Below are 23,595 nucleotides of genomic sequence, written 5' to 3' on the forward strand. Positions count from 1 at the left end.
CAATCCAACTTTGAAGAGCTCCTGTGACCTTGACCTTGAAGCAAGGTAAACCAAACTGGTATCAAAAGATGGGGCTTACTTTGCCCTATATATCATATGTAGGTGAGGTATTCAATCTCAAAAACTTCAGAGAAAATGGGAAAAATGTGAAAAATAGCTGTTTTTTAGGCAACATTTATGGCCCCTGCGACCTTGACCTTGAAGCAAGGTCAAGATGCTATGTATGTTTTTTGGGGCCTTGTCATCATACACCATCTTGCCAAATTTGGTACTGATAGACTGAATAGTGTCCAAGAAATATCCAACGTTAAAGTTTTCCGGACGGACGGACGTCCGGACGGACGACTCGGGTGAGTACATAGACTCACTTTTGCTTCGCATGTGAGTCAAAAATGGTTTCTATACGTTGGTGTTGTTTTTGTGTGCTTTTCAATTGCGAAGTTCGGCCGTTTCCGGATCGCCGAAGCGTTACACGACTTTCGTGATCAACAATATGTTCAGTCTCATGGCTAAATGCAAACATGCAAACACCAACAAATTACTGCAATCGACAGTCAGGACTTCAGTATTGGACGTAGCAACACATCTTTGCAAAAACTCACGCTGAATTTGAAGTTAGGGGCTTCGAACAAAAAATTTTGAATGTCGTAATGCATCGTTTCCAGACTCGACGCCCGAACATCGGACAGCAATGTGCTCCATGACTTTGCCACATCACGGCTATTTTTAGCTCTTTGGCGCGCAGGAAGTTCGAACAAGAAAATAGTCCTTTGAATCACAGCCAAATATTCACAGAAAACACCAGAATCATATCATTTGCTGAAACTCATGGCGTCGTTTCCTGACCTACGTCACGACTGAAGATGGTTTTTACTAAATTGTCGAGCCTGCAAAGCTTTGTCACAAACTTACACACCGCGGTTGGCGACAATGTAGCGTCGGAAAGATATCGAGTGCAACAGTTTCTCAACGCGCGAAGTTTAGCGGCAACAAAGTAGCCAAGAAGTTCTCGTATCTTCTGATCGTCGATGTTCGACATTCATCAAGTACTTAAAATGGGTAATCTGAACGCAACAGGAACTTTCAACAAATACAGCAAACTCTGACGAATTGTGTTTTGTGTAGTTATTTTGGGTCAGACGGGTTTTGACGGCAGGAAAGGCCAAACAGTGCAGATTCATGTCTGTCGCACAGGAACCGAAAGTGGTTCAAGCATTTCGTTTCTGTATTGCAACATTCACCTTAGTCAGTTCCAAATGTCATTTTTTTACCAATATTAGTTGAAGTCCTTACCTTTCATAACTAGAATGTGTTGGGTAGAACACAAAAATACTGCAGAACTGATAAAAAATGCACAAAGGATTGAAGGCTTAGGTGGTTTAAAGTTGGAATTTGGTTTCCATGTTACAACATTCATCACGTAAATAACAATTTAAAACGTCTCTTATTCAGCAACCAATTACTCTTTTTGTCTAATTTTTGCATTATTATGTATAGCAAACAATAGACTTCATAGTAAAAACAATTATTTTGTATTTCTTGACACTTTATTTTTTACTTTGTATAACACTTTGTACCACCATTTCTGAGAATCTCAGAATGACCCTACTTCGAAATTCCATAGAGCAACAAATACATACATGTGCATCATAAATGACATTCTAAATCATCCAAGACATTCTAAAAAATCATAAATGTGCAGGTATATCTTGCTACTGATATGAAAAAAACCTTAAATCAAAGCAACTAGCCGAAAAGTGATTCCATTCACGTACCGGAGACGCCTGGAACTTGGAAGGATGAAGGCTACAAAAGACTAACTACTGGAAAAAGTACAAGGAAAGAAAAAAACCACGTCAAACACTAGTCTTGTCCTGTACAGCTGCTTACAAAAGGAATAGGCTCATTCCAAGTAAAATTAGTATTCATCTTTATCATCGGCCCTTATCATATCTGTGGAAACAAGTATTTTTTATTTGCAATTAAGCATGTTGTTGTCGAATTGGGTATAAATGCACATTTCTTACTTCCGTTTCGTTCCTGCAGTGGTTACTACTTTTACACAGACCATGTGAAGGTGTGTATACATGTGTACACAGTGCACACGTTCACTTTTGACTGTAAGCCTTGAAGGTTAGTGTGCAAGCTGTCAACATTACCGTCTTCTATTTTCAAAGGCTCTTTCAAAGGCTCTTTGGTGTCTTTTTTTTACGATCAGAAGGGTGTACTGTGCGGGTCTGACTAATTACTACGAAGTGGATTCACAGCGCGCGACGCGTTGTGCAGCGTTGCGATTTACAACGCGCGGCGCTACGAGGAGCGCTGCGATTCACGACGCGCGATGTATTCTAGTAGTACTTACTTAGTAGTAGTAGTATATAGGGGCGGCTATATTTGTTAGCCGAAGGCCGCGAGGCCTTATTGGTGCCCCTTCTTTGTCAGATACTTTGCATGCCTAAATCCCTATTCTTTCAATGCTTTCAATCAAAGTCGTAAAAAAGGTTAAGAAATTTTGGAGAATTGTCCAAGAAGTTTTTGAAGGCGTCTACTGTGGGTGCGAATTTTATGTTAGCGGGTAGTGCATTCCAATTGTTAGCAACTCTTTGAGAAAACGAAAACTTGCGCTTGTTAGTCTTACAGTGTTGAACAAAGATTTTTCCGTGGCTGTTTCTGGTGTTGTCTGTCTGCTTGAATGTGAATATTTTGTGCATGTCAATGTCATCCACCCCATTTATAATTCTATATGTTTGTATTAGGTCACCCCTTGTCCTCCTTCCCTTCAGAGAGTGGAGGTCTAGGTATTTGAGTCTGTCCGCGTAAGACTTATCCCGGCACTCCTTTAGAATTTTAGTTGCTCGACGCTGCACCCTCTCAATTGTCTGAGACTGTCTCTTGAGGAATGGGCTCCACACCACATTTGCATATTCCACCAGTGGTCTCACAAAGGCTTTGTATAGCTTTAAGAAGGTGTCCTTGTCAAGAAATGAGAACGTTCGTTTGATAATTCCAATCCTCTGATTAGCTTTTGACACAACTCCTCGAATATGCGGGTCGAATGACAAATTGCTGTCGAAAACAACACCGATGTCCTTTTCCTCATCACATACATTTATTTTTTCAATAGCATCATTGACAGTCATCACGTAGTCATATTTGGGATTCTTTTTACCAGAATGCAGAACATTGCACTTTGAAACATTAAAAAATAATTTCCATTTATTTGTCCCTGAAGTAAGTGTATGTCTTTTTGCATGACTGAACTGTTTGTTGCTTTATTCTACAACGGAAGAAGAAAGAAAACTGGAAAAAGAGAAACGGAGACTACAACCCACAGGAAGACCCCATCAACAAACTAGACCGGAGAAGCCAAACCACCATTTTCCGTCTAAGGACAGGGCACTGTGGACTGAAGAAACACCTCAAGAGACTGGGCCTTGCGGATGACGCACACTGTGAATGTGGCTCGGAAGAGCAAACTCCGGAGCACATTCTCCAGAACTGCCCCCATCTAGAGACAATACGCCAGAAGTTCTGGCAAGAAGAGACCAGTGTTGGAGCCAAACTCTGGGGTCCTGCCGACGAACTGCGCAAGACTGCGGACTTCCTGGCAGCCACTGGTCTGAGGATCTAGCACGGCCACCAACATCGAACGCAGAAGAAGAAGAAGTTGCTTTATTGTACAGTTTTGTATCATCCGCAAAAATCTTCACTATACCACTAACCACATCTGGTAGGTCATTTATAAACACTGTAAATAGAACCGGCCCCAAAACGCTGCCCTGTGGAATTCCGCTGAGAACTGCTGCTTGGTTCGACGTTGCCTGTCCAACTCGTACCCTCTGGGACCGGCCACTCAGGAATGACCGAATCCAGGGAAGGACGCTGGAACTAAGCCCATACGATGCAAGCTTTAGGAGTAATCTCTCATGCGGCACAGTATCGAAGGCCTTCTTAAAGTCACAGTAAATTATATCTATGGCTTCACCTTCATCAACGAATTTTGTGAGGTCTTCCATGACCTCTATGAGTTGAGTGACACAAGAACGTCTTTTTCTAAAACCATGCTGACAGTCAGCATATAAATTATTGTCTGTGAGATAAGACACTATAGAATCCCGAACAAGAGACTCCAATACCTTGCATGTTACACAGGTTAAGCTTACTGGTCTGTAGTTACCTGGTTCTGACTTGGTACCCTTTTTGAAAATAGCGGTTACCTCCGCTGTTTTCCAATCACCTGGTATATTTCCAGATTCCAAAGATTTGTTGAACAGCAAGCATAATGGGATAGATAGTTCATCACACAACTCCTTAAGTACCTTTGATGGGATTAGATCAGGCCCTTGGGCTTTATTTTCATCCAACTCTTTCAGTTTCTTTTTAACTGCTAAGGGTGTCACTCTTATTTCAGATAAGGATGCCCCATCTGAATAGCAGCCTTCCGTCATAGTCGGGATGTCTGACACGTCCTCGCGTGTAAAAACGCTAGAAAAATACTCATTTAAGGTTTCTGCCTTACCCATATCGTCAACCACAAAAGATCCATCCACCTTTTTCAAAGTGCTTATACCTGTAGAAGTCTTCATTCTCTCAACTCAACTCAACTCAACTCAAATTTTATTGGCTTCAATTTTCAGAGAAGAATTTGTCTTGCGCTTGGGAGAAAGTAAGAGTATAACATATAAAAACAGCATTCATATCACATTTCATGTATCACACACAGTAATCACTAGTATAAGCCTACAATTATCACATTTGTACCTGTATCATACATGCAAATAAATAGTATCACATTTCCACGTATCACACACAATATATACATTACATAACATACAGCAAGCTTCCATCTCCCGCGCCCCCCCCCCCCCCACACATACATATCCTCGCACGTGCGTCGACTCCATACAATGACATCATTGGACGTACTTCCAAAACATCTTAGGGTTTATCTTCCCTTCTTTTGCAATCTGTTTTTCGTATTCCTTACGGGATTTTTTCAGGTCTTTTGTACAAGTATTTCTTATCTTAATGTATCTTAGGTAGTCATGTCCGGACTTTGTGCATAAATATCTCTTATAAGCGCTATGCTTTTTCTTTATCTGCCTCATGGCTTTATTATCCAACCACTTAGGTTTCATATTTTTTTTATGTGTTTTCTTTACCTTGGGAATACACTTTTCCATACCATCATGTAGTACGGTCTTTATGCAGCTCCAGGCCTCCTCCACGCCGAGTTCGGCCAGATTTGACCAGTCATGCTCCTTAACTATTCTTCTAAACTTACTGTAGTCACCTTTCTTAAGGTTATAGTTATATTTCGCCTCCTGATTTTCTTTTTGTTGCGCAATGTACAACTGGAAACTTAAAACATCATGGTCACTCTTGGCCACAGGGTCAAGGTGATCAACATCAGAAATTAAATTTTGTTCATTAACTAGAACCCAATCGTCCAGGGTCGGCCTCTGGCCCACTCTCCGTCTGGTAGGTTCCTGAACCTTCTGAATCAAAAAAGAGTCAAGAATATGCTCTATTATGTTGTTGTTCTTTTCACCTGTCCACACCCCATCCCAACGAACACCTGGGAAATTAAAATCACCCATAATACATACTTTGTCGTACTGTGCCACTTCATTTGACCTCATCATTTGGAATAGTTTGTTATCGTTCTCCTCAGAGCTGGTGTTAGGACTACGATAAATACAGCCCAACAGAACACTTTCCTTGTTTGCACTGTTAAAGGTGCAAAAAACGCTTTCCTCGAAGTTACTTACGTTAACATCATCGCACTCTCGTGCGTTCAACTTACTATCCACATACAAGGCTACACCTCTTTTGTGATTCTTGTTCATAAACATATCATAGTTGGGAATTATAAACTCTCCCTCATTAAAAGTTTGTGAATTTTTTGCCTTAATTTCTGTGAGTGCAATAATCTTAGGCTTAATTTGGTCAATGCGGGTCATAAACTCATCCTTCTTGTTCAAGAAACCATCAACATTTGAGTAAACAACTTTACATGCATCTGTACCACTATTTACCTTCTGATTTTTTCTTTTTGTTTCCTTAGTTTTATGTACACTATTTACATTTCTTTTGTTCAGTCATTCGGGACGGCCATTGGACGTGCCTTTGCTGGCAGCAGTGGCGTCGTCCTTCACGGCAGTCTGTTCGTTGTTGTCAACAGTCTTGGTCCATGTCTTGCGCTCCACAATCTTCCCCTGTCTGATCACCAGGTTCTTCTCTCCTGCAGCCACTCTTTGGTCCAGCTCCACCCTTAGGTCCTTGTACTTCTGCCTCTGCCGATACCGTTTCCTTCACAATCGCAAAGTTTACAACAGCTATATCTATCTGATCTATTTGAGAAATAAAACTGTCAATAAAACGAAAAACAGAGCTCCATTCTCTCTCTCTCACTCTTTCAACTGAATTCACCATATATATCGCTGCGCGGATGTAAAAACGTGAACAATCCTTCTCATTGCGGTCAATGCGCATGCGCCAATCTTGGACTTACAAAATGCGACCCTTTGACCAATCGAACCATGGGTTAGGGTTCGGATTAGGGTTAGGGTAAGGGTTAGGGTGTTCACGACCTGATTAATCTCCCCATGTTAGCTTTTGTTCGTTCATGGGCTGAAACTCCCACTTGTATGACCGTTTTTACCCCGCCATTTAGGCAGCCATACGCGGCTTTCGGAGGAAGCATGCTGGGTATTTTCGTGTTTCTATAACCCACCGAACTCTGACATGGATTACAGGATCTTTTCCGTGCGCACTTGGTCTTGTGCTTGCGTGTACAATACGGGGGTGTTCGGACACCGAGGAGAGTCTGCACACAAAGTTGACTCTGAGAAATAAATCTCTCGCCGAACGTGGGGACGAACTCACGCTGACAGCGGCCAACTGGATACAAATCCAGCGCGCTACCGACTGAGCTACATCCCCGCCCCTTCCCCATGTTAGCGCATGCGCATTGACCGCTATAAGAAGGATTGTTCAGGCAGAGTTTTCAGTTCGTGACACCGGGCTTGAATACTTGGCAGTCATATCACTACATGTCATTGCAATGGCTTCTACTAGTACTATATTGAAAGGAGCTGAGTTTTTAAACTGGGATGACGTTTTTAAACAATTATCCGAGTACAGTGCCGCGGAACTGTTAATCGGTGTCACACCAGTTAACCCTTCAGCAGCCAGTTTGGAATTCGCGCATGCGCAGATCGTTTTTTCAGTGTTTTTTTTCCGGTTGATTTGAACGCGTATATATTCAGTCTGCAGAAAGTGCAATTTTGTAGTCTTGCAGCCCTGAAGTTGCTTTTGAGTGTCCAAAGAAAGAGTGTAAAATGTTGCTGATAATCATGCATGTACAAAAATAAAGCGCGTCAACAATCTGCGCTGGTGAGAGCAATAGCCGCGCTCTGGGAATTGCTGCGCTGCACAACACGCCGCGCTCTGTGAATCGCCGCGCTGCACAGCGAGCCGCGCTCTGTGAATCGCTTGAAGTAAAAACAAAGTTAATTACTACGCGACCACACGTGACCTTGCGCGACCTCAATGCATACATATTTTTATATATCTTCACAACAATGTCTGACTTTATACCAAGTTTTAAGTCAAAGAAATTAAAAATAACGGAGTTATAATGTATTTTGCGACGGGTTATAGAAACATGAAAATACCCAGCATGCTTCCTCCGAAAGCGGCGTATGGCTGCCTAAATGGCTGGGTAAAAACGGTCATACACGTAAAAGCCGTGGGAGTTTCAGCCCATGAACGAACAAAAGCTAACATGGGGAGATTAATAAGGTCGTGAACAACCTAACCCTAACCCTTACCCTAATCCTTACCCTCATCCTAACCCTAATGATCATACTTTGAACCGAGTTTTAAGTCAGAGAAGTAAAAACAAAGTTAATTCTGATGCATTTTCAAAGAACTAGCGAGCTAAAGTGCAAACATCGGATTTTTGCGTCCGACCATTTTGCATTGTTTTTAGAATTGCAGGCACTACCATAAACTAAAGAATGTTCATGCAGTATTTGTATAGATCTAGTATCTCTACAACATTATCAGACTTTGTACCAAGTTTTAAGTCATGGAAATAAACAAGAAGGGAGTTGTGATGCATGTAAATGTAATATTTGTATATATATATATCTAAATTAGTATATTCACAACATAACAGTATCGGACTCAGTATGTACCAACTTTTAAAGTCAAGGGAACAAAAATTGATGGAGGTATGATGCATTTTCGAAGAGCTAGCGATAATTCTGATGATGATGATGATGATATTCGAAGGAGGAAAAAAAACGGATTACTAGAAGAAAAAACAAGTCGCGTGAGGCGAAATTAAGTCAAACCGTCGAACCCACAGAATAAAACTGAACGCACTGCATATTTTTCACAGTTAAATTGACATGCAAGAATAGCGTACTGCGGTAAGGGAATTTTAAATCTGTTTGCGAAAAATCAATTTTAATGACAACTTTAATGAGGAAACTCATGAATTAATTTTTAAGCCTCTAAGCTGAAATGTAATACTAAAGTCCGGGCTTCGTCGAAGATTACTTGACCAAAATTTCAAATTGGTTGTCAAATGAGAGTGTGACAGTGCCGCCTCAGCTTTCACAAAAAGCCGGATATAATGTCATCAAAGACATTATTTTATATAAAAATAAAAAAAATGGAGAAAAAAAACGGGTGGGGATGTAAAGTTTCATGAAGATCGGTCCAGTAGTTTTCTCGGAATCACTTTATACTTACACACACACACACACATACATACATACATACATACATACATACATACATACATACATACAAGGTTGTCGTCACCAAGACTGAGACTGGTCTTTTTTGCACAGAATCAAATGACGACATTTATAACAAATGACGTCATTATCAAGATTGGTACATAACGTATTATTGTGCATAATTTCTTTGTGATCCGTTGTGTTTTCGTAAAGATACAGTGTATTTAGTCATGTAAGCGAGAGACACTGGCCTAAAAAATGGCGTCAAAAAGCACATTTTCACAGAAGGATTTTCGATCCTACATCAAAATAAGAATGGTACTTGGTAAAACGGCCGGTGACATACTTGAAGAGCTGAGAACTGTAAGCCCAGGCACAGCACCATCTCGCGCGACAGTTTTTCGGTGGGCAAAGCATTTCTCAACAGGGAAAACGTCTGTGGAAGATGCAAGGGGAAAAGTGAAGAAACCACCTGTAACCGACAATAAAATGGTGTCCCATGTGCAACGGTTAGTTGATGAAGATCCCCGAGTGAGCAGTCATTTTATCGCCGAAACACTGGACATTTCGTCGTCGTCTGTCTTGAGAATTTGAAAACACAAACTTGGATACACAAAGGTGTGCGCGCGATGGGTACCACATTTCTTCACTGAAGAGAACAAGAGGTGTAGGGTTACGTTTGCCCAACGGCTACTCAAGATATACGACGGATGTGATCAAAAACGCTTGGATGAGATCGTGACTGGAGACGAAACTTGGGTGTACTTCTTTGAGCCAAAAAGAAAAGCTCAAAACAAAGCATGGATAAAAAAAGGTGCCAATGCCCCTCGGATCGTGCGAAAAAGTCGCTCCGGCAAGAAGGTTTTATACACAATATTTTATAACACAAAGGGCGTCATTTTTCAAAAACCACGCGAAAAAGGCAGAAGAATCACTGGGGTGTACTACAAGGAAAAAGTTCTTGCTGGCATCGTTCGTTACTACAAGAGAGCCAGACCAACTACAGGATTGAAAGGGATCAAATTACTTCATGATAACGCACCTGCTCACAAATCCAAGGTGGTGAAAGAGTACCTGGAGGAAGAAAACTTTGAAACTTTGCCACATCCTCCCTACTCTCCTGATCTTGCACCCTGTGACTTTTTTTTTTGTTTCCTCATCTGAAAAGACAATTGGCTGGGCGTCGATTTGACAGTCGATCAGCCCTCGGATCGTCTGTTTTCCAGTGTCTGAACCAGGTGCCAAAAAACGACTTCAAACGGTCATTTCTTGACTGGGTCCAACGACTTAAACTGTGTGTAGCCGCTAAGGGAGAATACTTCAAGGGTTTGAAATAAAAAACAACTGCATCATCTAAAGATTTCCCGGTTTTTGAGACCAGTCTCAGTCTTGGTGACGACAACCTTGTACATGTATACATACATACATGGATACATACACCACAACCCTTGTCTCGATTCCCCGTCTCGATGTTAAAACAGTCATTAGTCATAACTTGACTAAATGTATCAAGTCGCGTAAGGCGAAAATACAACATTTAGTCAAGTAACTGTCGAACTCACAGAATGAAACTGAACGCAACGCAACGCAGCAAGACCGTATACTCGTAGCATCGTCACTCCACCGCCCGTGGCAAAGACAGTGCCCGTGGAATTGACAAGAAGAGCGGGGTATTCGTTGCGCTGAGAAGGATAGCACGCTTTTCTGTACCTCTCTTCGTTTTAACTTTCTGAGCGTGTTTTTAATCCAAACATATCATATCTATATGTTTTTGGAATCAGGAACCGACAAGGAATAAGATGAAAGTGTTTTTAAATTGATTTCGAAAAAAAAAATGTGATAATAATTTTTATATATTTAATTTTCAGAGCTTGTTTTTAATCCGAATATAACATATTTATATGTTTTTGGAATCAGCAAATGATGAAGAATAAGATAAACGTAAATTTGGATCGTTTAAAAAATTTTTTTTTTTTTTACAATTTTCAGATTTTTAATGACCAAAGTCATTAATTAATTTTTAAGCCACCAAGCTGAAATGCAATACCGAAGTCCGGGCTTCGTCGAAGATTACTTGACCAAAATTTCAACCAATTTGGTTGAAAAATGAGGGCGTGACAGTGCCGCCTCAACTTTCACGAAAAGCCGGATATGACGTCATCAAAGACATTTATCAAAAAAATGAAGAAAACGTTCGGGGATTTCATACCCAGGAACTCTCATGTCAAATTTCATAAAGATCGGTCCAGTAGTTTAGTCTGAATCGCTCTACACACGCACACAGACACACGCACATACACCACGACCCTCGTCTCGATTCCCTCCTCGATGTTAAAACATTTAGTCTTAACTTGACTAAATGTAACAAGTCGCGTTAGGCGAAAATACAATATTTAGTCAAGTAGCTGTCGAACTCACAGAATGAAACTGAACGCAATGCCATTTTTCAGCAAGACCGTATACTCGTAGCATCGTCAGTCCACCGCTCATGGCAAAGGCAGTGAAATTGACAAGAAGAGCGGGGTAGTAGTTGCGCTAAGAAGGATAGCACGCGTTTCTGTACCTCTCTTTGTTTTAACTTTCTGAGCGTGTTTTTAATCCAAACATATCATATCTATATGTTTTTGGAATCAGGAACCGACAAGGAATAAGATGAAAGTGTTTTTAAATTGATTTGGACAATTTAATTTTGATAATAATTTTTATATATTTAATTTTCAGAGCTTGTTTTTAATCCGAATATAACATATTTATATGTTTTTGGAATCAGCAAATGATGGAGAATAAGATAAACGTAAATTTGGATCGTTTTATAAATGTTTATTTTTTTTACAATTTTCAGATTTTTAATGACCAAAGTCATTAATTAATTTTTAAGCCACCAAGCTGAAATGCAATACCGAAGTCCGGGCTTCGTCGAAGATTACTTGACCAAAATTTCAACCAATTTGGTTGAAAAATGAGGGCGTGACAGTGCCGCCTCAACTTTCACGAAAAGCCGGATATGACGTCATCAAAGACATTTATCAAAAAAATGAAGAAAACGTTCGGGGATTTCATACCCAGGAACTCTCATGTCAAATTTCATAAAGATCGGTCCAGTAGTTTAGTCTGAATCGCTCTACACACACGCACAGACACACATACACCACCAGGGCCGGACCAAATGAGTTGTAAGAGGGGGGGGGGGGGGGGGGTTCCTCCTTTTTTGGGGGGGCTAGCAGGCGCGCGAACTAGGGGGGTCCGGGGGCATGCTCCCCCGGAAAATTTTAGAAAAACGGTTAAAATCTGTGCAATCTGGTGCATTCTGGGCCTTGTTTTGAGGGTTAAGGCCTGTCAGTGTGAGTTGGTGGTGGGGGGGGGGGGGGGGGGTACCTTTTTCTCATCGGATTTCACATTGAATAAAATTTGTTAGAGACACACACAAAATTTATTTTAAAAAAACACCCAAAGCAAGGTACATGCTTTTTCCAGGGGTGGGGTTCCGGAACCCCTGGAACACCCCCCTGGGTCCGGCCCTGCACCACGACCCTCGTTTCGATTCCCCCTCGATGTTAAAATATTTAGTCAAAACTTGACTAAATATAAAAAGAGTTGTTGTTGTATATATATGCATGGTAGTTCTTTTTTTCTCCTAGTTATCGCTCTCTTTTGCTCCCATCGTTCGAGGAGTATCATCATCACCATCACTGATTATCATCATCATTATCATAATCATAATTATCATCATAGTGTTGTGACGATACTGGATAAGAATATTACGTTAAACATACTTTAAGTTTGAGTTCGCGCCTGCGCTTCTAAAAACAATGCGGACTTGATCCGAGGCAGGAATCCAAGGCTTGCCCTTTCGTTGGCTAGCTCTTCAAAAATACATCATAACTCCATAATATTTTATTTCTGTGACTTAAAACTTTGTGTAAAGGCAGATGATGTTGTGCAGATACTAAATATATAAGAATATTCAAAGCCATACTTTAGTTTATGGTCGTGCCTGCGATTCTAAAAACAATGCGAGCATGGTCGGACGCAGATATCCGATGCTTGCACTTTTGCTCGCTAGTTCTTTGAAAATACATCATACCTTCCTTATGTATTATATCTCTGACTTAAAACTTAGTACAAAGTATGATAATGTTGTGAAGATACTAGATATATAAATATATTACTTGAACATTATTTAGTTTGAGGTTGATCCTACGTTCTTAAATCAATGCGAACATGGTCGGACGCTGAACCACGATGCTTTCACTTTCGCTCGATAGCTCGTCGCAAAATACATTAGGCCTATAACTCCGTTATTCTTAATTTCTTTGACTTAAAACTTGGTATAAAGTCAGATAATGTTGTGAAGATATAAAAAAAATAAAAAAAATACATGTACATGCTTTAGTTTGAGGTCGCGCAAGGTAGTGCAAGGTCGCGTGTGGTCGCGTGCTTTCGCGTAGTAATTAGTCCTGTGCCGATTGAACTGTGCCGATTGAACCGGCAAAGCTGCTTTTGCCAGTTTTGAGCCGTCTTTGGCTGCCAATGAAAACAAAATTGATAATTGTTTTTAACCAAGTTCCCTACAACAAAACGTGAGTTTACTGGATTATTTTAAATTGTTTGAGTGCAAACTTGTGCAATTCAATGAGACATAAATGAATAGTGCTAAGGTAAGACTGTCAAAGTGTCACTGTGTGTGACTACTGTGAGTAGTGACTTTTCCCCAACATTTTAATGTTCAGAAGCATGCAGTGCCCCTATTAACCCCATCCTCACATATTATATATCCGGGTATCCCTAATCAACTCCCTCATTGCAACCATGTGCATGCAACGCTTTTCAGAGTAAACACTAACACTAGAAACTCATTGTTAGTGGTAGATAACATTTTCTTCTTGTTTTCAGGTCTTGTCAAGAACAATAATCACGCAAGCTTATATTCTTCGTGCATTCACCCTATACCTCTGAAATGGATGTTCACAAAGACACAGACCAGAAAGATGAGAACTGGCAATGTGACACAGGGTGGATAGATAAGCTCTGGAACCAAGTGCAGGGCACACCTGACACAGAAAGTCGGGGTAAAAAAATTACCTCTGGGGCTGATGGTAAAGGCGGTACCACAGCCACAGATCCTAAACGTGACAGCTTGGAGTTGGAAGCTGGGAATAAGGAACGTGGGAGTGAGGATGAGGCAGCACAGACGGAAGAAGAGAGACTAATGGTTTTCAAGTTGAAATGCCGGACTGCCATACCCCTTAATTATCTTGGGCATCTCTTTCATCAGAGTAAGTGTGAATTTAGATTTGAAAATTGTCTGTCTACGTTTCAAACCAGGGCATGTTAGTTTGTACATTATTAGTATTACACAAATGACACAAGCACACTGACACACACACAGTGACACACGCGCACACACACCTTCAGCAGTGTGCTCCAAAGATTTTTGACTCACATGCGAAGCAAAAGTGAGTCTATGTACTCACCCGAGTCGTCCGTCCGGACGTCCGGACGTCCGTCCGTCCGTCCGGAAAACTTTAACGTTGGATATTTCTTGGACACTATTCAGTCTATCAGTACCAAATTTGGCAAGATGGTGTATGATGACAAGGCCCCAAAAAAACATACATAGCATCTTGACCTTGCTTCAAGGTCAAGGTCGCAGGGGCCATAAATGTTGCCTAAAAAACAGCTATTTTTCACATTTTTCCCATTTTCTCTGAAGTTTTTGAGATTCAATACCTCACCTATATATGATATATAGGGCAAAGTAAGCCCCATCTTTTGATACCAGTTTGGTTTACCTTGCTTCAAGGTCAAGGTCACAGGAGCTCTTCAAAGTTGGATTGTATACATATTTTGAAGTGACCTTGACCCTGAACTATGGAAGATAACTGTTTCAAACTTAAAAATTATGTGGGGCACATGTTATGCTTTCATCATAAGACACATTTGGTCACATATTATCATGGTCAAGGTCACTTTGACCCTTATGAAATGTGACCAAAATAAGGTGGTGAACCACTAAAAGTGACCATATCTCATGGTAGAAAGAGCCAATAAGCACCATTGTACTTCCTATGTCTTGAATTAACAGCTTTGTGTTGCATGACCTTGGATAACCTTGACCTTGGGTCAAGGTCACATGTATTTTGGTAGGAAAAATGTGTAAAGCTTGTGAGTCGTATGGGCTTTGCCCTTCTTGTTTTTAAGTTGCTGTCCAGTTATCAGGATCAAAACATGTAAAACTTAAGAAGCACCTTGCAAGTAGTTCAGCAGTTCAGATTGTGACTCATGATTGACCATAACATTAAATTATGGAGTCTTAGTCTTGCTCGTACTCACAGTAATACTCAGGCATGAAAATTCTCCGTATTTTCCGTATTTTTGAAAAAAATAAACCGTATTTTTTTTTTTTTTTTTTCGTATTTTTTTTTTTTTAATTTTTTTTTTTTTTCCTAGTCATAGTTATAGTAAAATAGTTTTGGGGCCATGTTTGAATCCAATTTTAAGGCTCAGATAGCCCCAGATTGCACCAAATTGCACCCTTGAAAAAAACCATTTCCGGGGGGGACCCCCCTAGAAGTCTTGGCGCTTCGCGCCTGCGAAACTTGGCACTACGCACCTGCGAAACTTGGCGCTATGCGCCTTCGAATTTTGTTTTCAGTATTTTTTTTTTTTTTCAGTTTTCATGCCTGAATACTGAAGTTCTCTCTCCCAATCCCAACCCCCCTTTATTACTGCCCCCAAAAAATGGGGGGGGGGGGGGGGCTATATACTTATAGGTTTCCCTCTGTTTGTCTGTCCCTCTGTCAGCACTCAGATCTTGGGTTTTTATGGCCCATTTCAGCTGAAATATGGTGTGTATCTTTTAGCCAATAGGCCACACAACAATATGGACGATTTTCAAAAATAACTGTCAGGATTATCAGCGGTCTGGAGGAGTAGGAGCCCCTGAGTGAAAGTGCAGACAGGTTTTTCACAACGTCTGGAGCACTCCATGCCTCTGACGGGCTGTATCCTGCGATCAGGACGAACAACCAACTCCGATACACGTGTGTATGCCATGTAGTGCGTGCACAATATGATACCCTTTTCTTTTGACAATCAGCATTCACAAGTTCATCATAGTTCAGAATTTGGTGTGGAAAGGATTGCTGGCGCGTAACACAACGTGTTTTGATCAAGGTCACGTGGGTTTGGCTTGAAGTCACGTGGTATTAGGAAAACACTTCCAGTAATTTATAGCAAGCTATCCGTGGCACCCCCCGCGGGTTAGGGGGAAGAATTTACCCGATGCTCCCCAGCATGTCATAAGAGGCGACTAACGGATTCTGTTTCTCCTTTAACCCTTGTTAAGTGTTTCTTGTATAGAATATAGTCAATATGTAAAGATTTTAGTCAAGCAGTATGTAAGAAATGTTAAGTCCTTTGTACTGGAAACTTGCATTCTCCCAGTAAGGTAATATATTGTACTACGTTACAAGCCCCTGGAGCAAATTTTTGATTAGTGCTTTTGTGAACAAGAAACAATTGACAAGTGGCTCTATCCCATCTCCCCCCTTTCCCCGTCGCGATATAACCTTCGTGGTTGAAAACGATGTTAAACACCAAATAAAGAAAGAAAGAAAGCTATCCGTGGCGATTCCTGGCTCTGATGATTATATTTTTGAAAGAAAATGGTATCTTATCTAGCTCACGCCGCATAGCATACACATCAGAGTTGGTTGATCATCACCATCACTGGTTACATCCCGTCGGCTCCTACTCCTCCAGACCGCCAAAAATCCTGACAAAGTTATTTTCAGAAAATGTCTGTTACTTCAACAACGGTTCTGTTATTACAGACCAATTTATTTAGCAGGGATCAGGGATGTCCTGGCTACCTTGAGGTCAGCACTTGTTTTATTCAAACTGAATTCAAATGACATTATTTTCTTTTATGTTTGCAGACTACACAGAATTCAGAGTGAAGGTTTACCCTGTGCAATTCCTGGATGTGTGTGATCCCATGTTCCAGCAAATCACCTCTCTAGCCACCAGTTTTCATTTCTCTATTGTTCAACAGAACAGGTATTTACAGAATATTGCAATTTTCTTGTACATATACTTTGCTAGATCTTATATACAGCCTGTTCCAAAAGAAACGCAACCAACCTGTTTGCAAAATCAAAGTGCAAAATTTATTTTGCAAATAATATTTCATGAAGTTACATACGCGACGACATAGGGACAACTCAAGTTTCAACTGAGCTGGCAATACAGTAGAAAATAGCAGTGACTTCTTCAGCTGGCAGAATGCCTCGTTTGTCTAAAAATGAAAGAGAGCGTGCTATTGGCATGCTTGCCGCTGGCCAAACGGCCCAAGCAGTCAGTCAGGTCATGAAAAGATTTGGAAATGTACCAAAAATGAAATATGTAACTTCATGAAATATTATTTGCAAAAGAAACGCTGGTGGAGGACACATCCGTTATTAAACGCAGAAAAGACAGCTGCGACAGTAAAGGGACATAAATTGTGCTTCAATTGTCATTGTTTTCCACTTTTATTGTTAAACCTGTTTTGTTCCACATGTTGTGATTTGGAAATGTACCAAAAATGAAATATGTAACTTCATGAAATATTATTTGCGAAATAAATTTTGCACTTTGATTTTGGAAACAGGTTGGTTGCGTTTCTTTTGGAACAGGCTGTATATTCAGTTTTCATGACAAACATTTTCATATCCTCTTTTTTATTAAAAAGAAATATAGATTTATGTATGTTGAAAATGATTTATGATTTATAGGTAAAAATCATAATTAATCATTATTAAAATGCTTCAAGTAGTTTATAACAAGCGCCTTGAGTCGCCTTGTGTGGTGAGATATGTGCGCGATATAAATACTCGTAAATAAATAAATATTATTCCCCCCTCTGCTTCTTTACCTCTGTAAACTTGTAGAGCTAGTTATTTTTCGATAATGACCCAGCAACCAAACAAATAACGAGCCAGCAACAGCCTGAATCCTCGATAGTGCAATGGGTTGAGAAGCTGTTCTGTTTTGGTACTACTTTTGCGACTGAAAAGTTCAAAACGCTCTATACGTACGAAATATACATCTCTGGAGCAAACAATACAAACATACCGCATTTAAATTAACAACTACAGGCCTGAACACATGAATCTCCATATAAAATCCATGAGTTCGGTTGTTTTCTGAATATAGATCTGCTGTGCACACACCGTTCATCACAAGCAAATTCCCAAGGCAAGTAACTCATACTCTTGCCGACAAGAGTAGTTCCCCTTCTTTTAACGCAGTTTCTTCGACAACACTGACTGCAATCCGACGGTCAGTTTTCAACAATATTTCATTTTATAAACAGATCACACGCAACCAAATGCACACATCTCATCAATTTAAACAACATAAAGCGGTTTCATACACTATTTTCCCCAAAAAACTGAACTTCATACAGTAATTAACGTTGGAACACGGGTGCAAAAGTTCGTCTGCTAGTCCCATTTGACGAAAGAACATTATCTTTAGCGATACTAAAACATAAACAGAACACACAATATCTGCCTTTACCGCCACAGCAGAATAACAGCTTATCTGTGTACTTGATTTTAGTCTAAAACAGGGAAACTGACAAGAAGTGTTAACAGAATGGAATGATTTGCACGGAACTATACAACCGCGCATTAATCGATCGCCTGCGCAGGTTGACTGGTTGAGTGATTCGGATTCGATCAAACTTTCGCACAAAAACTCCTGTTTTCTTTGAATAACTGAAGAAAGGGGGAATAAAGAGGTTACACACCTCGTCTCAGTGATTATTAAAAATAATGGTCTCAGTTCGCGGTCATGAAAAAGCTCGCTGAAGCTCGCATTTTTCATGATCCGCTAACTTCGACCATTATTTTTAATAATCACTGAGACTCGGCATGTAACCTCTACATAACATGTCTTTACTGATGTGCAGTTTTCTATTTAAGTCATGAGTGCAGGTGGTTCTTTTTGGCTCACGTAAGTGTAGCCTATGCGATCGTAACTTTGTCTGTCTGTACGTGCGTGTGTGTGTGTGCGTGTGTATGTCTGTGGTAGAAACTTTAACATTTGAAGACGTCACATTATGGCGTAAAAGGGTGAGACGTCACATTATGGCGTAAGAGGGTTAGACGTCACGCGAAGGAATTACTGAAAGTCTCGGTCATTGTTATTTTGAGCGCTCCCATGGGGTCGCCTTCACGCGGCGGGAGCGTTTAAACAGAGCTACCCCACCCCTTTACTTCTCTTCTTTTGTCTTATTTCTGCCTTACCAGTCCTTTCACCTATATTTCCTTCCAGGGGGAAGAATTTACCCGATGCTCCCCAGCATGTCATAAGAGGCGACTAACGGATTCTGTTTCTCCTTTTACCCTTGTTAAGTGGTTCTTGTATAGAATATAGTCAATGTTTGTAAAGATTTTAGTCAAGCAGTATGTAAGAAATGTTTAGTCCTTTGTACTGGAAACTTGCATTCTCCCAGTAAGGTCATATATTGTACTACGTTGCAAGCCCCTGGAGCAATTTTTTGATTAGTGCTTTTGTGAACAAGAAACACTTAACAAGTGGCTCTATCCCATCCCCCCCCCCCCCCCCCCCCCTTTCCCCTATCCCATCTCCCCCCTTTCCCTCGTCGCGATATAACCTTCGTGGTTGAAAACGACGTTAAGGCGAAGTGCGCCACTGAAATTTAGAGTGATGGGACTTAAACAGCCATTTTGAGTTGTTAGCAGTTTTGCACCTTTCAATCTGTCTACTTTCATGAAATGCATATGATTACACTATACAAATTCATCAAAGTCTCTAAAAACATATTTCATTGCACCAACCCGGCGAATTTTTCTGTCTTTTCATTCACTCTTCCGATAAAAATTCCGATTTTCAACCCTTGACAACAGACATTTCTGCTCGCCCAACGCGGGAACGTCGTATACCGTTTGAACAGCAGTTCTCTCCCCTGTGTCATTCGGCGGTTATTTTCGGTTAAATATGGATTCTCCTGGGGAAACCCCCCTATTTTTCAAACAAGCAAACCACAGACACTTTCCATATACGGGGGTATGACGTAAATACCTGGCCACGATTGGTCAGATAGGCTCGCGTGGCTTTTCGCGTTTTAAAAGTCGTCTGCTCACGTCTTAGTTTTCGACTGAGTTTGCTTAGAAAAATGGCACGTGTGAAAAGATCAACGCTCCGAAAAACACATCATAAAGGCAAGTGTACGAGAAGACAACAACTGAAGAGTTGCAGAGACAAGAGAACAACTAAAACACAATCGGTGACCAAGCGCACAAAATCTGGATCGACCGCTGTGGCATGCAGATCAAATTCTGCGTCAGGACTGAGAATGTGTTCTTGGCGGTTTGACGCTAAAACAATTCAAGACGAACACATAGGCCTACACAGCAGCCACTGGTCAAAAGCGACAGGTCCAGAGGCTTCCCAAACAAGGAGATGTCTTGTTGATTTGGAAACCTTTGATGGTATTGACTTGTAAACGAACTTTGTTGTCCGCAATGTAAACAGCCAACGCTGTCACCATGCCCAGACTCAAAACAGGGACACGGCCTTGCAGTGTACGCGCATGTCTCTTGTTCAACGTGTGAGGAAGTTGTTCCAGGTACCGCTGGATACCTTGCTTCCAAAGAAAGCGGTCAAACGGATTATGGTCTCATCAGGCAAGCCGTTTATTCGTCCAGACTCCTTGATATGTGGGCTAGGTGCTCAACAATTTAACACATTTTGTGAAAGTTTAGATTTGGTAGGCATGGATCACAAAACCTTCCAGAAGAAAGCTGATAAACTCTATCAACGACTTGATGTAGATCTACTGGAGGAGAAAGTATTCAGTGAGGCTGTCCGTCAGGTCAGACAGATACACGCAACGCACAATGGAATGACACTGTCTGATGATGTTCTTGATATCAGTGTAAGCTACGACGGATCATGGCTGACCAGGGGGCACTCGTCCCACATTGGAATAGGGTGTGCTGTAGTCTAGACGTGCTGACTGGAATTTGCTTTGACGCTCATGTTATGTGCAACTACTGTCATACGTTTGCCAGACAACTGGAAACAAACTTCTCCAGGAGAAACCCCTGGAGTATGCTGCCTGGCTAGTAAAACAACTGGACATCTGTGACAAGAATTGTGCAGGTGAGTGCGTAGATCTAAACAGTATGTGTGTATGGTGCGTTTGTGAAGACGTTTGTTGAAATGGGATGATAGTGTGTTGTGTTTGAATTTTACATAGATCTGTAAGTGTTTGTGAAAATGTGTGTCAGTGTTTTGTGTGCGCTGTCTATGTGAAGTGTGTGTGTGTGTGTGTCTGTGCGTGTTTGTGTATTTGTGTGTGTTTGGGTACAAATCCATGCATAGTAATACATGTACTGAACAAAAACAATGATAGCGTCTATGTTGGTAGATCTGTGGCTGATTGCCTTGTGTGTGTGTGTTTGTGTGTGTGTGTGTGTGTGTGTGTGTGTGTGTGTGTGTGTGTGTGTGTGTGCATGCATGTGTGTGTGTGTTTGGGTACTAATCCATGCATAGTAATACATGTACTGAACAAAAGCAATAATAGCGTCTATGTTGGTAGATATGTGGCTGATTGCCTTTTGTGTGTGTGTGTGTGTGTTTGTGTGTGTTTGTGTGTTTGCTATTCAGTGGCTGACTTTGACTGAAACGGTGGTTTTATTTTTAGGTTCCAGTGGCATCATGGAAGTCGAGGCGGCTCGGGTTCTGTGGGGCAGGTCAGTGTCGCAGCACAATCTGCGATACACAGTTATCCTGTCAGACGGTGACACAAAAACCTTCCAGGAACTTTCCAAAGTAAAGCCTTATGGAGATCAAGTAACCATCGAAAAAGAAGAGTACATCAATCACGTTTCCAAGCGTCTTGTAACAGCGCTTCGCAACCTTGTGACAGACTGCCGCAAAAAAAGGAATCACTTTGGGAGGGCGAGGGTATGATCAGCTGACTCTGAATACAATCAGGAAGTTGACGATATATTATAATCGGGCAATTAGGGGGGGGGGGGGGGGTAAGACTGTTGCAGACATGAAACGGGCAGTGATGGCATCTCTGCGTCACGACTTCTCAACAGATGACAAGCCACAGCATGACTTGTGCCCCCATGGTGCCGCGTCATGGTCCTTCTACCAGCCCCCAGGACCACACGCAAAACTCGTCCATACACCTCTCAACTTCAAGAAGCTGAATCCTCCTCTAGAACCAGTTTACCAGAGACTGACGAAAGATCAACTGCTTCAGAGATGTGTGTCAGGAAAACCCCAAAACTCTAATGAGTGTCTCCACAGCAGCGTTTGGGTTCGCTGCCTCAAGGACAAATTTGCATGCAAAAATCGCGTACGGTTTGCAGTCGTCACAGGGGCTAGGGAATTCAATTTTGAACCAGCGGCTGCTCTCAACACTGCACAGTTCTACGGCTTTACAACAGGCTGTAACATGAAAAGACTAAACAAGGCTAGGAGTGTAAAAGGGTTCTTGGCAGCCTCAGGTTCAAGAAAGATCAGCTAAACAAGAGACGCGACACTGTGCGTGCAGCTAAACTCAAAAGACAGGATGAGCTCATCAGACTACAAGGGGGTGCAGCATAATGCTGCTGGGCGGTTTTAGGTAAGCCTGTAGTTACCAGGTGTCTGTGAAAAATACCTGAACTATGTTAACATTGATTTGGGGTGAATGAAAGAGCTTTGAAATGTTCTCGGCCTTGTTTCTCTGTTCAGCGTTTTTGCATGACCTGCTTTCTAGGAAACTGTTTTTCTTCAATCCAGCTGTTCAGAATGCAATGAAACTTAAGGGACATGCTTATCAGAGGACAACCTGTGGAATGACAACAAGAATTTTCTTTAAATTAATAAATAACTGTTCAGGCGGGTCATATTTACTAAAATTGTGCTGAAAAACATGATAATTCATCTAAAAAAAATATTTTATCAGAACTATTCATCCTAGAAAAAATCCCTGTTGTCATTCCACAACTATGGACTCCTACATCCTACATACAAAAAATCACATTCCTATGATTTAAGGGGAAGCTAAAAAAACGTGTTCCTAGCAACCCATTTTGGCAGTTGGAGATTGCCGTTTCCATGGTAACGGACAGTGACGGTACTGAAAACGTTATCCGTTTTGAAATCGTATATGCCTTACCACTTCATAAGCATATAACATTAGCCTATGGTAGAAGTAAATACAAATTTAGATTTTAGTGGCTCCCTTTGCCTTAAACACCAAATAAAGAAAGAAAGAAAGTTATTTTGAGCGGGCCGAGACTAGTTGAGTCACTTGAGAAAAAGTGACTCTATGTAATCGGTCAGTGTTAGTCTGTCCGGCCGGCCGTCCGGCCGGCCGTCCGTAGACACCACCTTAACGTTGGACTTTTCTCGGAAACTATCAAAGCGATCCGGCTCATATTTTGTTTAGTCGTGACCTCCAATGACCTCTACACTTTAACGATGGTTTCGTTGACCTTTGACTTTTTTCAAGGTCACAGGTCAGCGTCAAAGGAAAAATTAGACATTTTATATCTTTGACAAAGTTCATCGGATGTGATTGAAACTTTGTAGGATTATTCTTTACATCAAAGTATTTACATCTGTAGCCTTTTACGAACGTTATCAGAAAAACAAGGGAGATAACTAGCCTTTTCTGTTCGGCAACACACAACTTAACGTTGGGCTTTTCTCGGAAACTATAAAAGTGACCGGGCTCAAATTTTATGTGAACGTGACTCCCAGTGACCTCTACACTTTGACGTCTGCTTTGGTGACCTTTGACCTTTTTCAAGGTCACAGG

At 41.1% G+C, this 23,595-nt stretch overlaps 2 protein-coding genes across 4 annotated transcripts in view; one reads left to right on the plus strand and one right to left on the minus strand.

Annotated features, from left to right (window-relative positions):
* Nucleotides 1-1,814, minus strand: part of LOC138960369 (uncharacterized) — a 41,706-nt gene extending 39,892 nt beyond the window's left edge. The window contains exon 1 of the mRNA XM_070332262.1: nucleotides 1,776-1,814. The gene's annotated coding sequence lies outside the window, so the exon portion shown is untranslated. The remainder of the gene's footprint in view (nucleotides 1-1,775) is intronic.
* Nucleotides 1,815-2,035: 221 nt separating this feature from the next.
* LOC138960370 (uncharacterized) overlaps nucleotides 2,036-23,595 on the plus strand; it is a 52,601-nt gene continuing 31,041 nt past the window's right edge. Inside the window, exons 1-3 of one of the 3 annotated variants that reach the window (XM_070332265.1) lie at nucleotides 2,036-2,077; nucleotides 13,650-14,032; nucleotides 16,697-16,817. In XM_070332265.1, coding sequence (XP_070188366.1) covers nucleotides 13,714-14,032; nucleotides 16,697-16,817 — 440 coding nt within the window. In that variant the 5' untranslated portion in view covers nucleotides 2,036-2,077; nucleotides 13,650-13,713. Of the gene's footprint in view, nucleotides 2,134-13,199; nucleotides 13,337-13,649; nucleotides 14,033-16,696; nucleotides 16,818-23,595 lie in introns of those variants that run through there. The other 2 variants (XM_070332263.1, XM_070332264.1) reach the window with 2 other exon arrangements.

This window comes from Littorina saxatilis, linkage group LG2, assembly GCF_037325665.1.
Source record: "Littorina saxatilis isolate snail1 linkage group LG2, US_GU_Lsax_2.0, whole genome shotgun sequence".
Classification (NCBI taxonomy): domain Eukaryota; kingdom Metazoa; phylum Mollusca; class Gastropoda; order Littorinimorpha; family Littorinidae; genus Littorina; species Littorina saxatilis.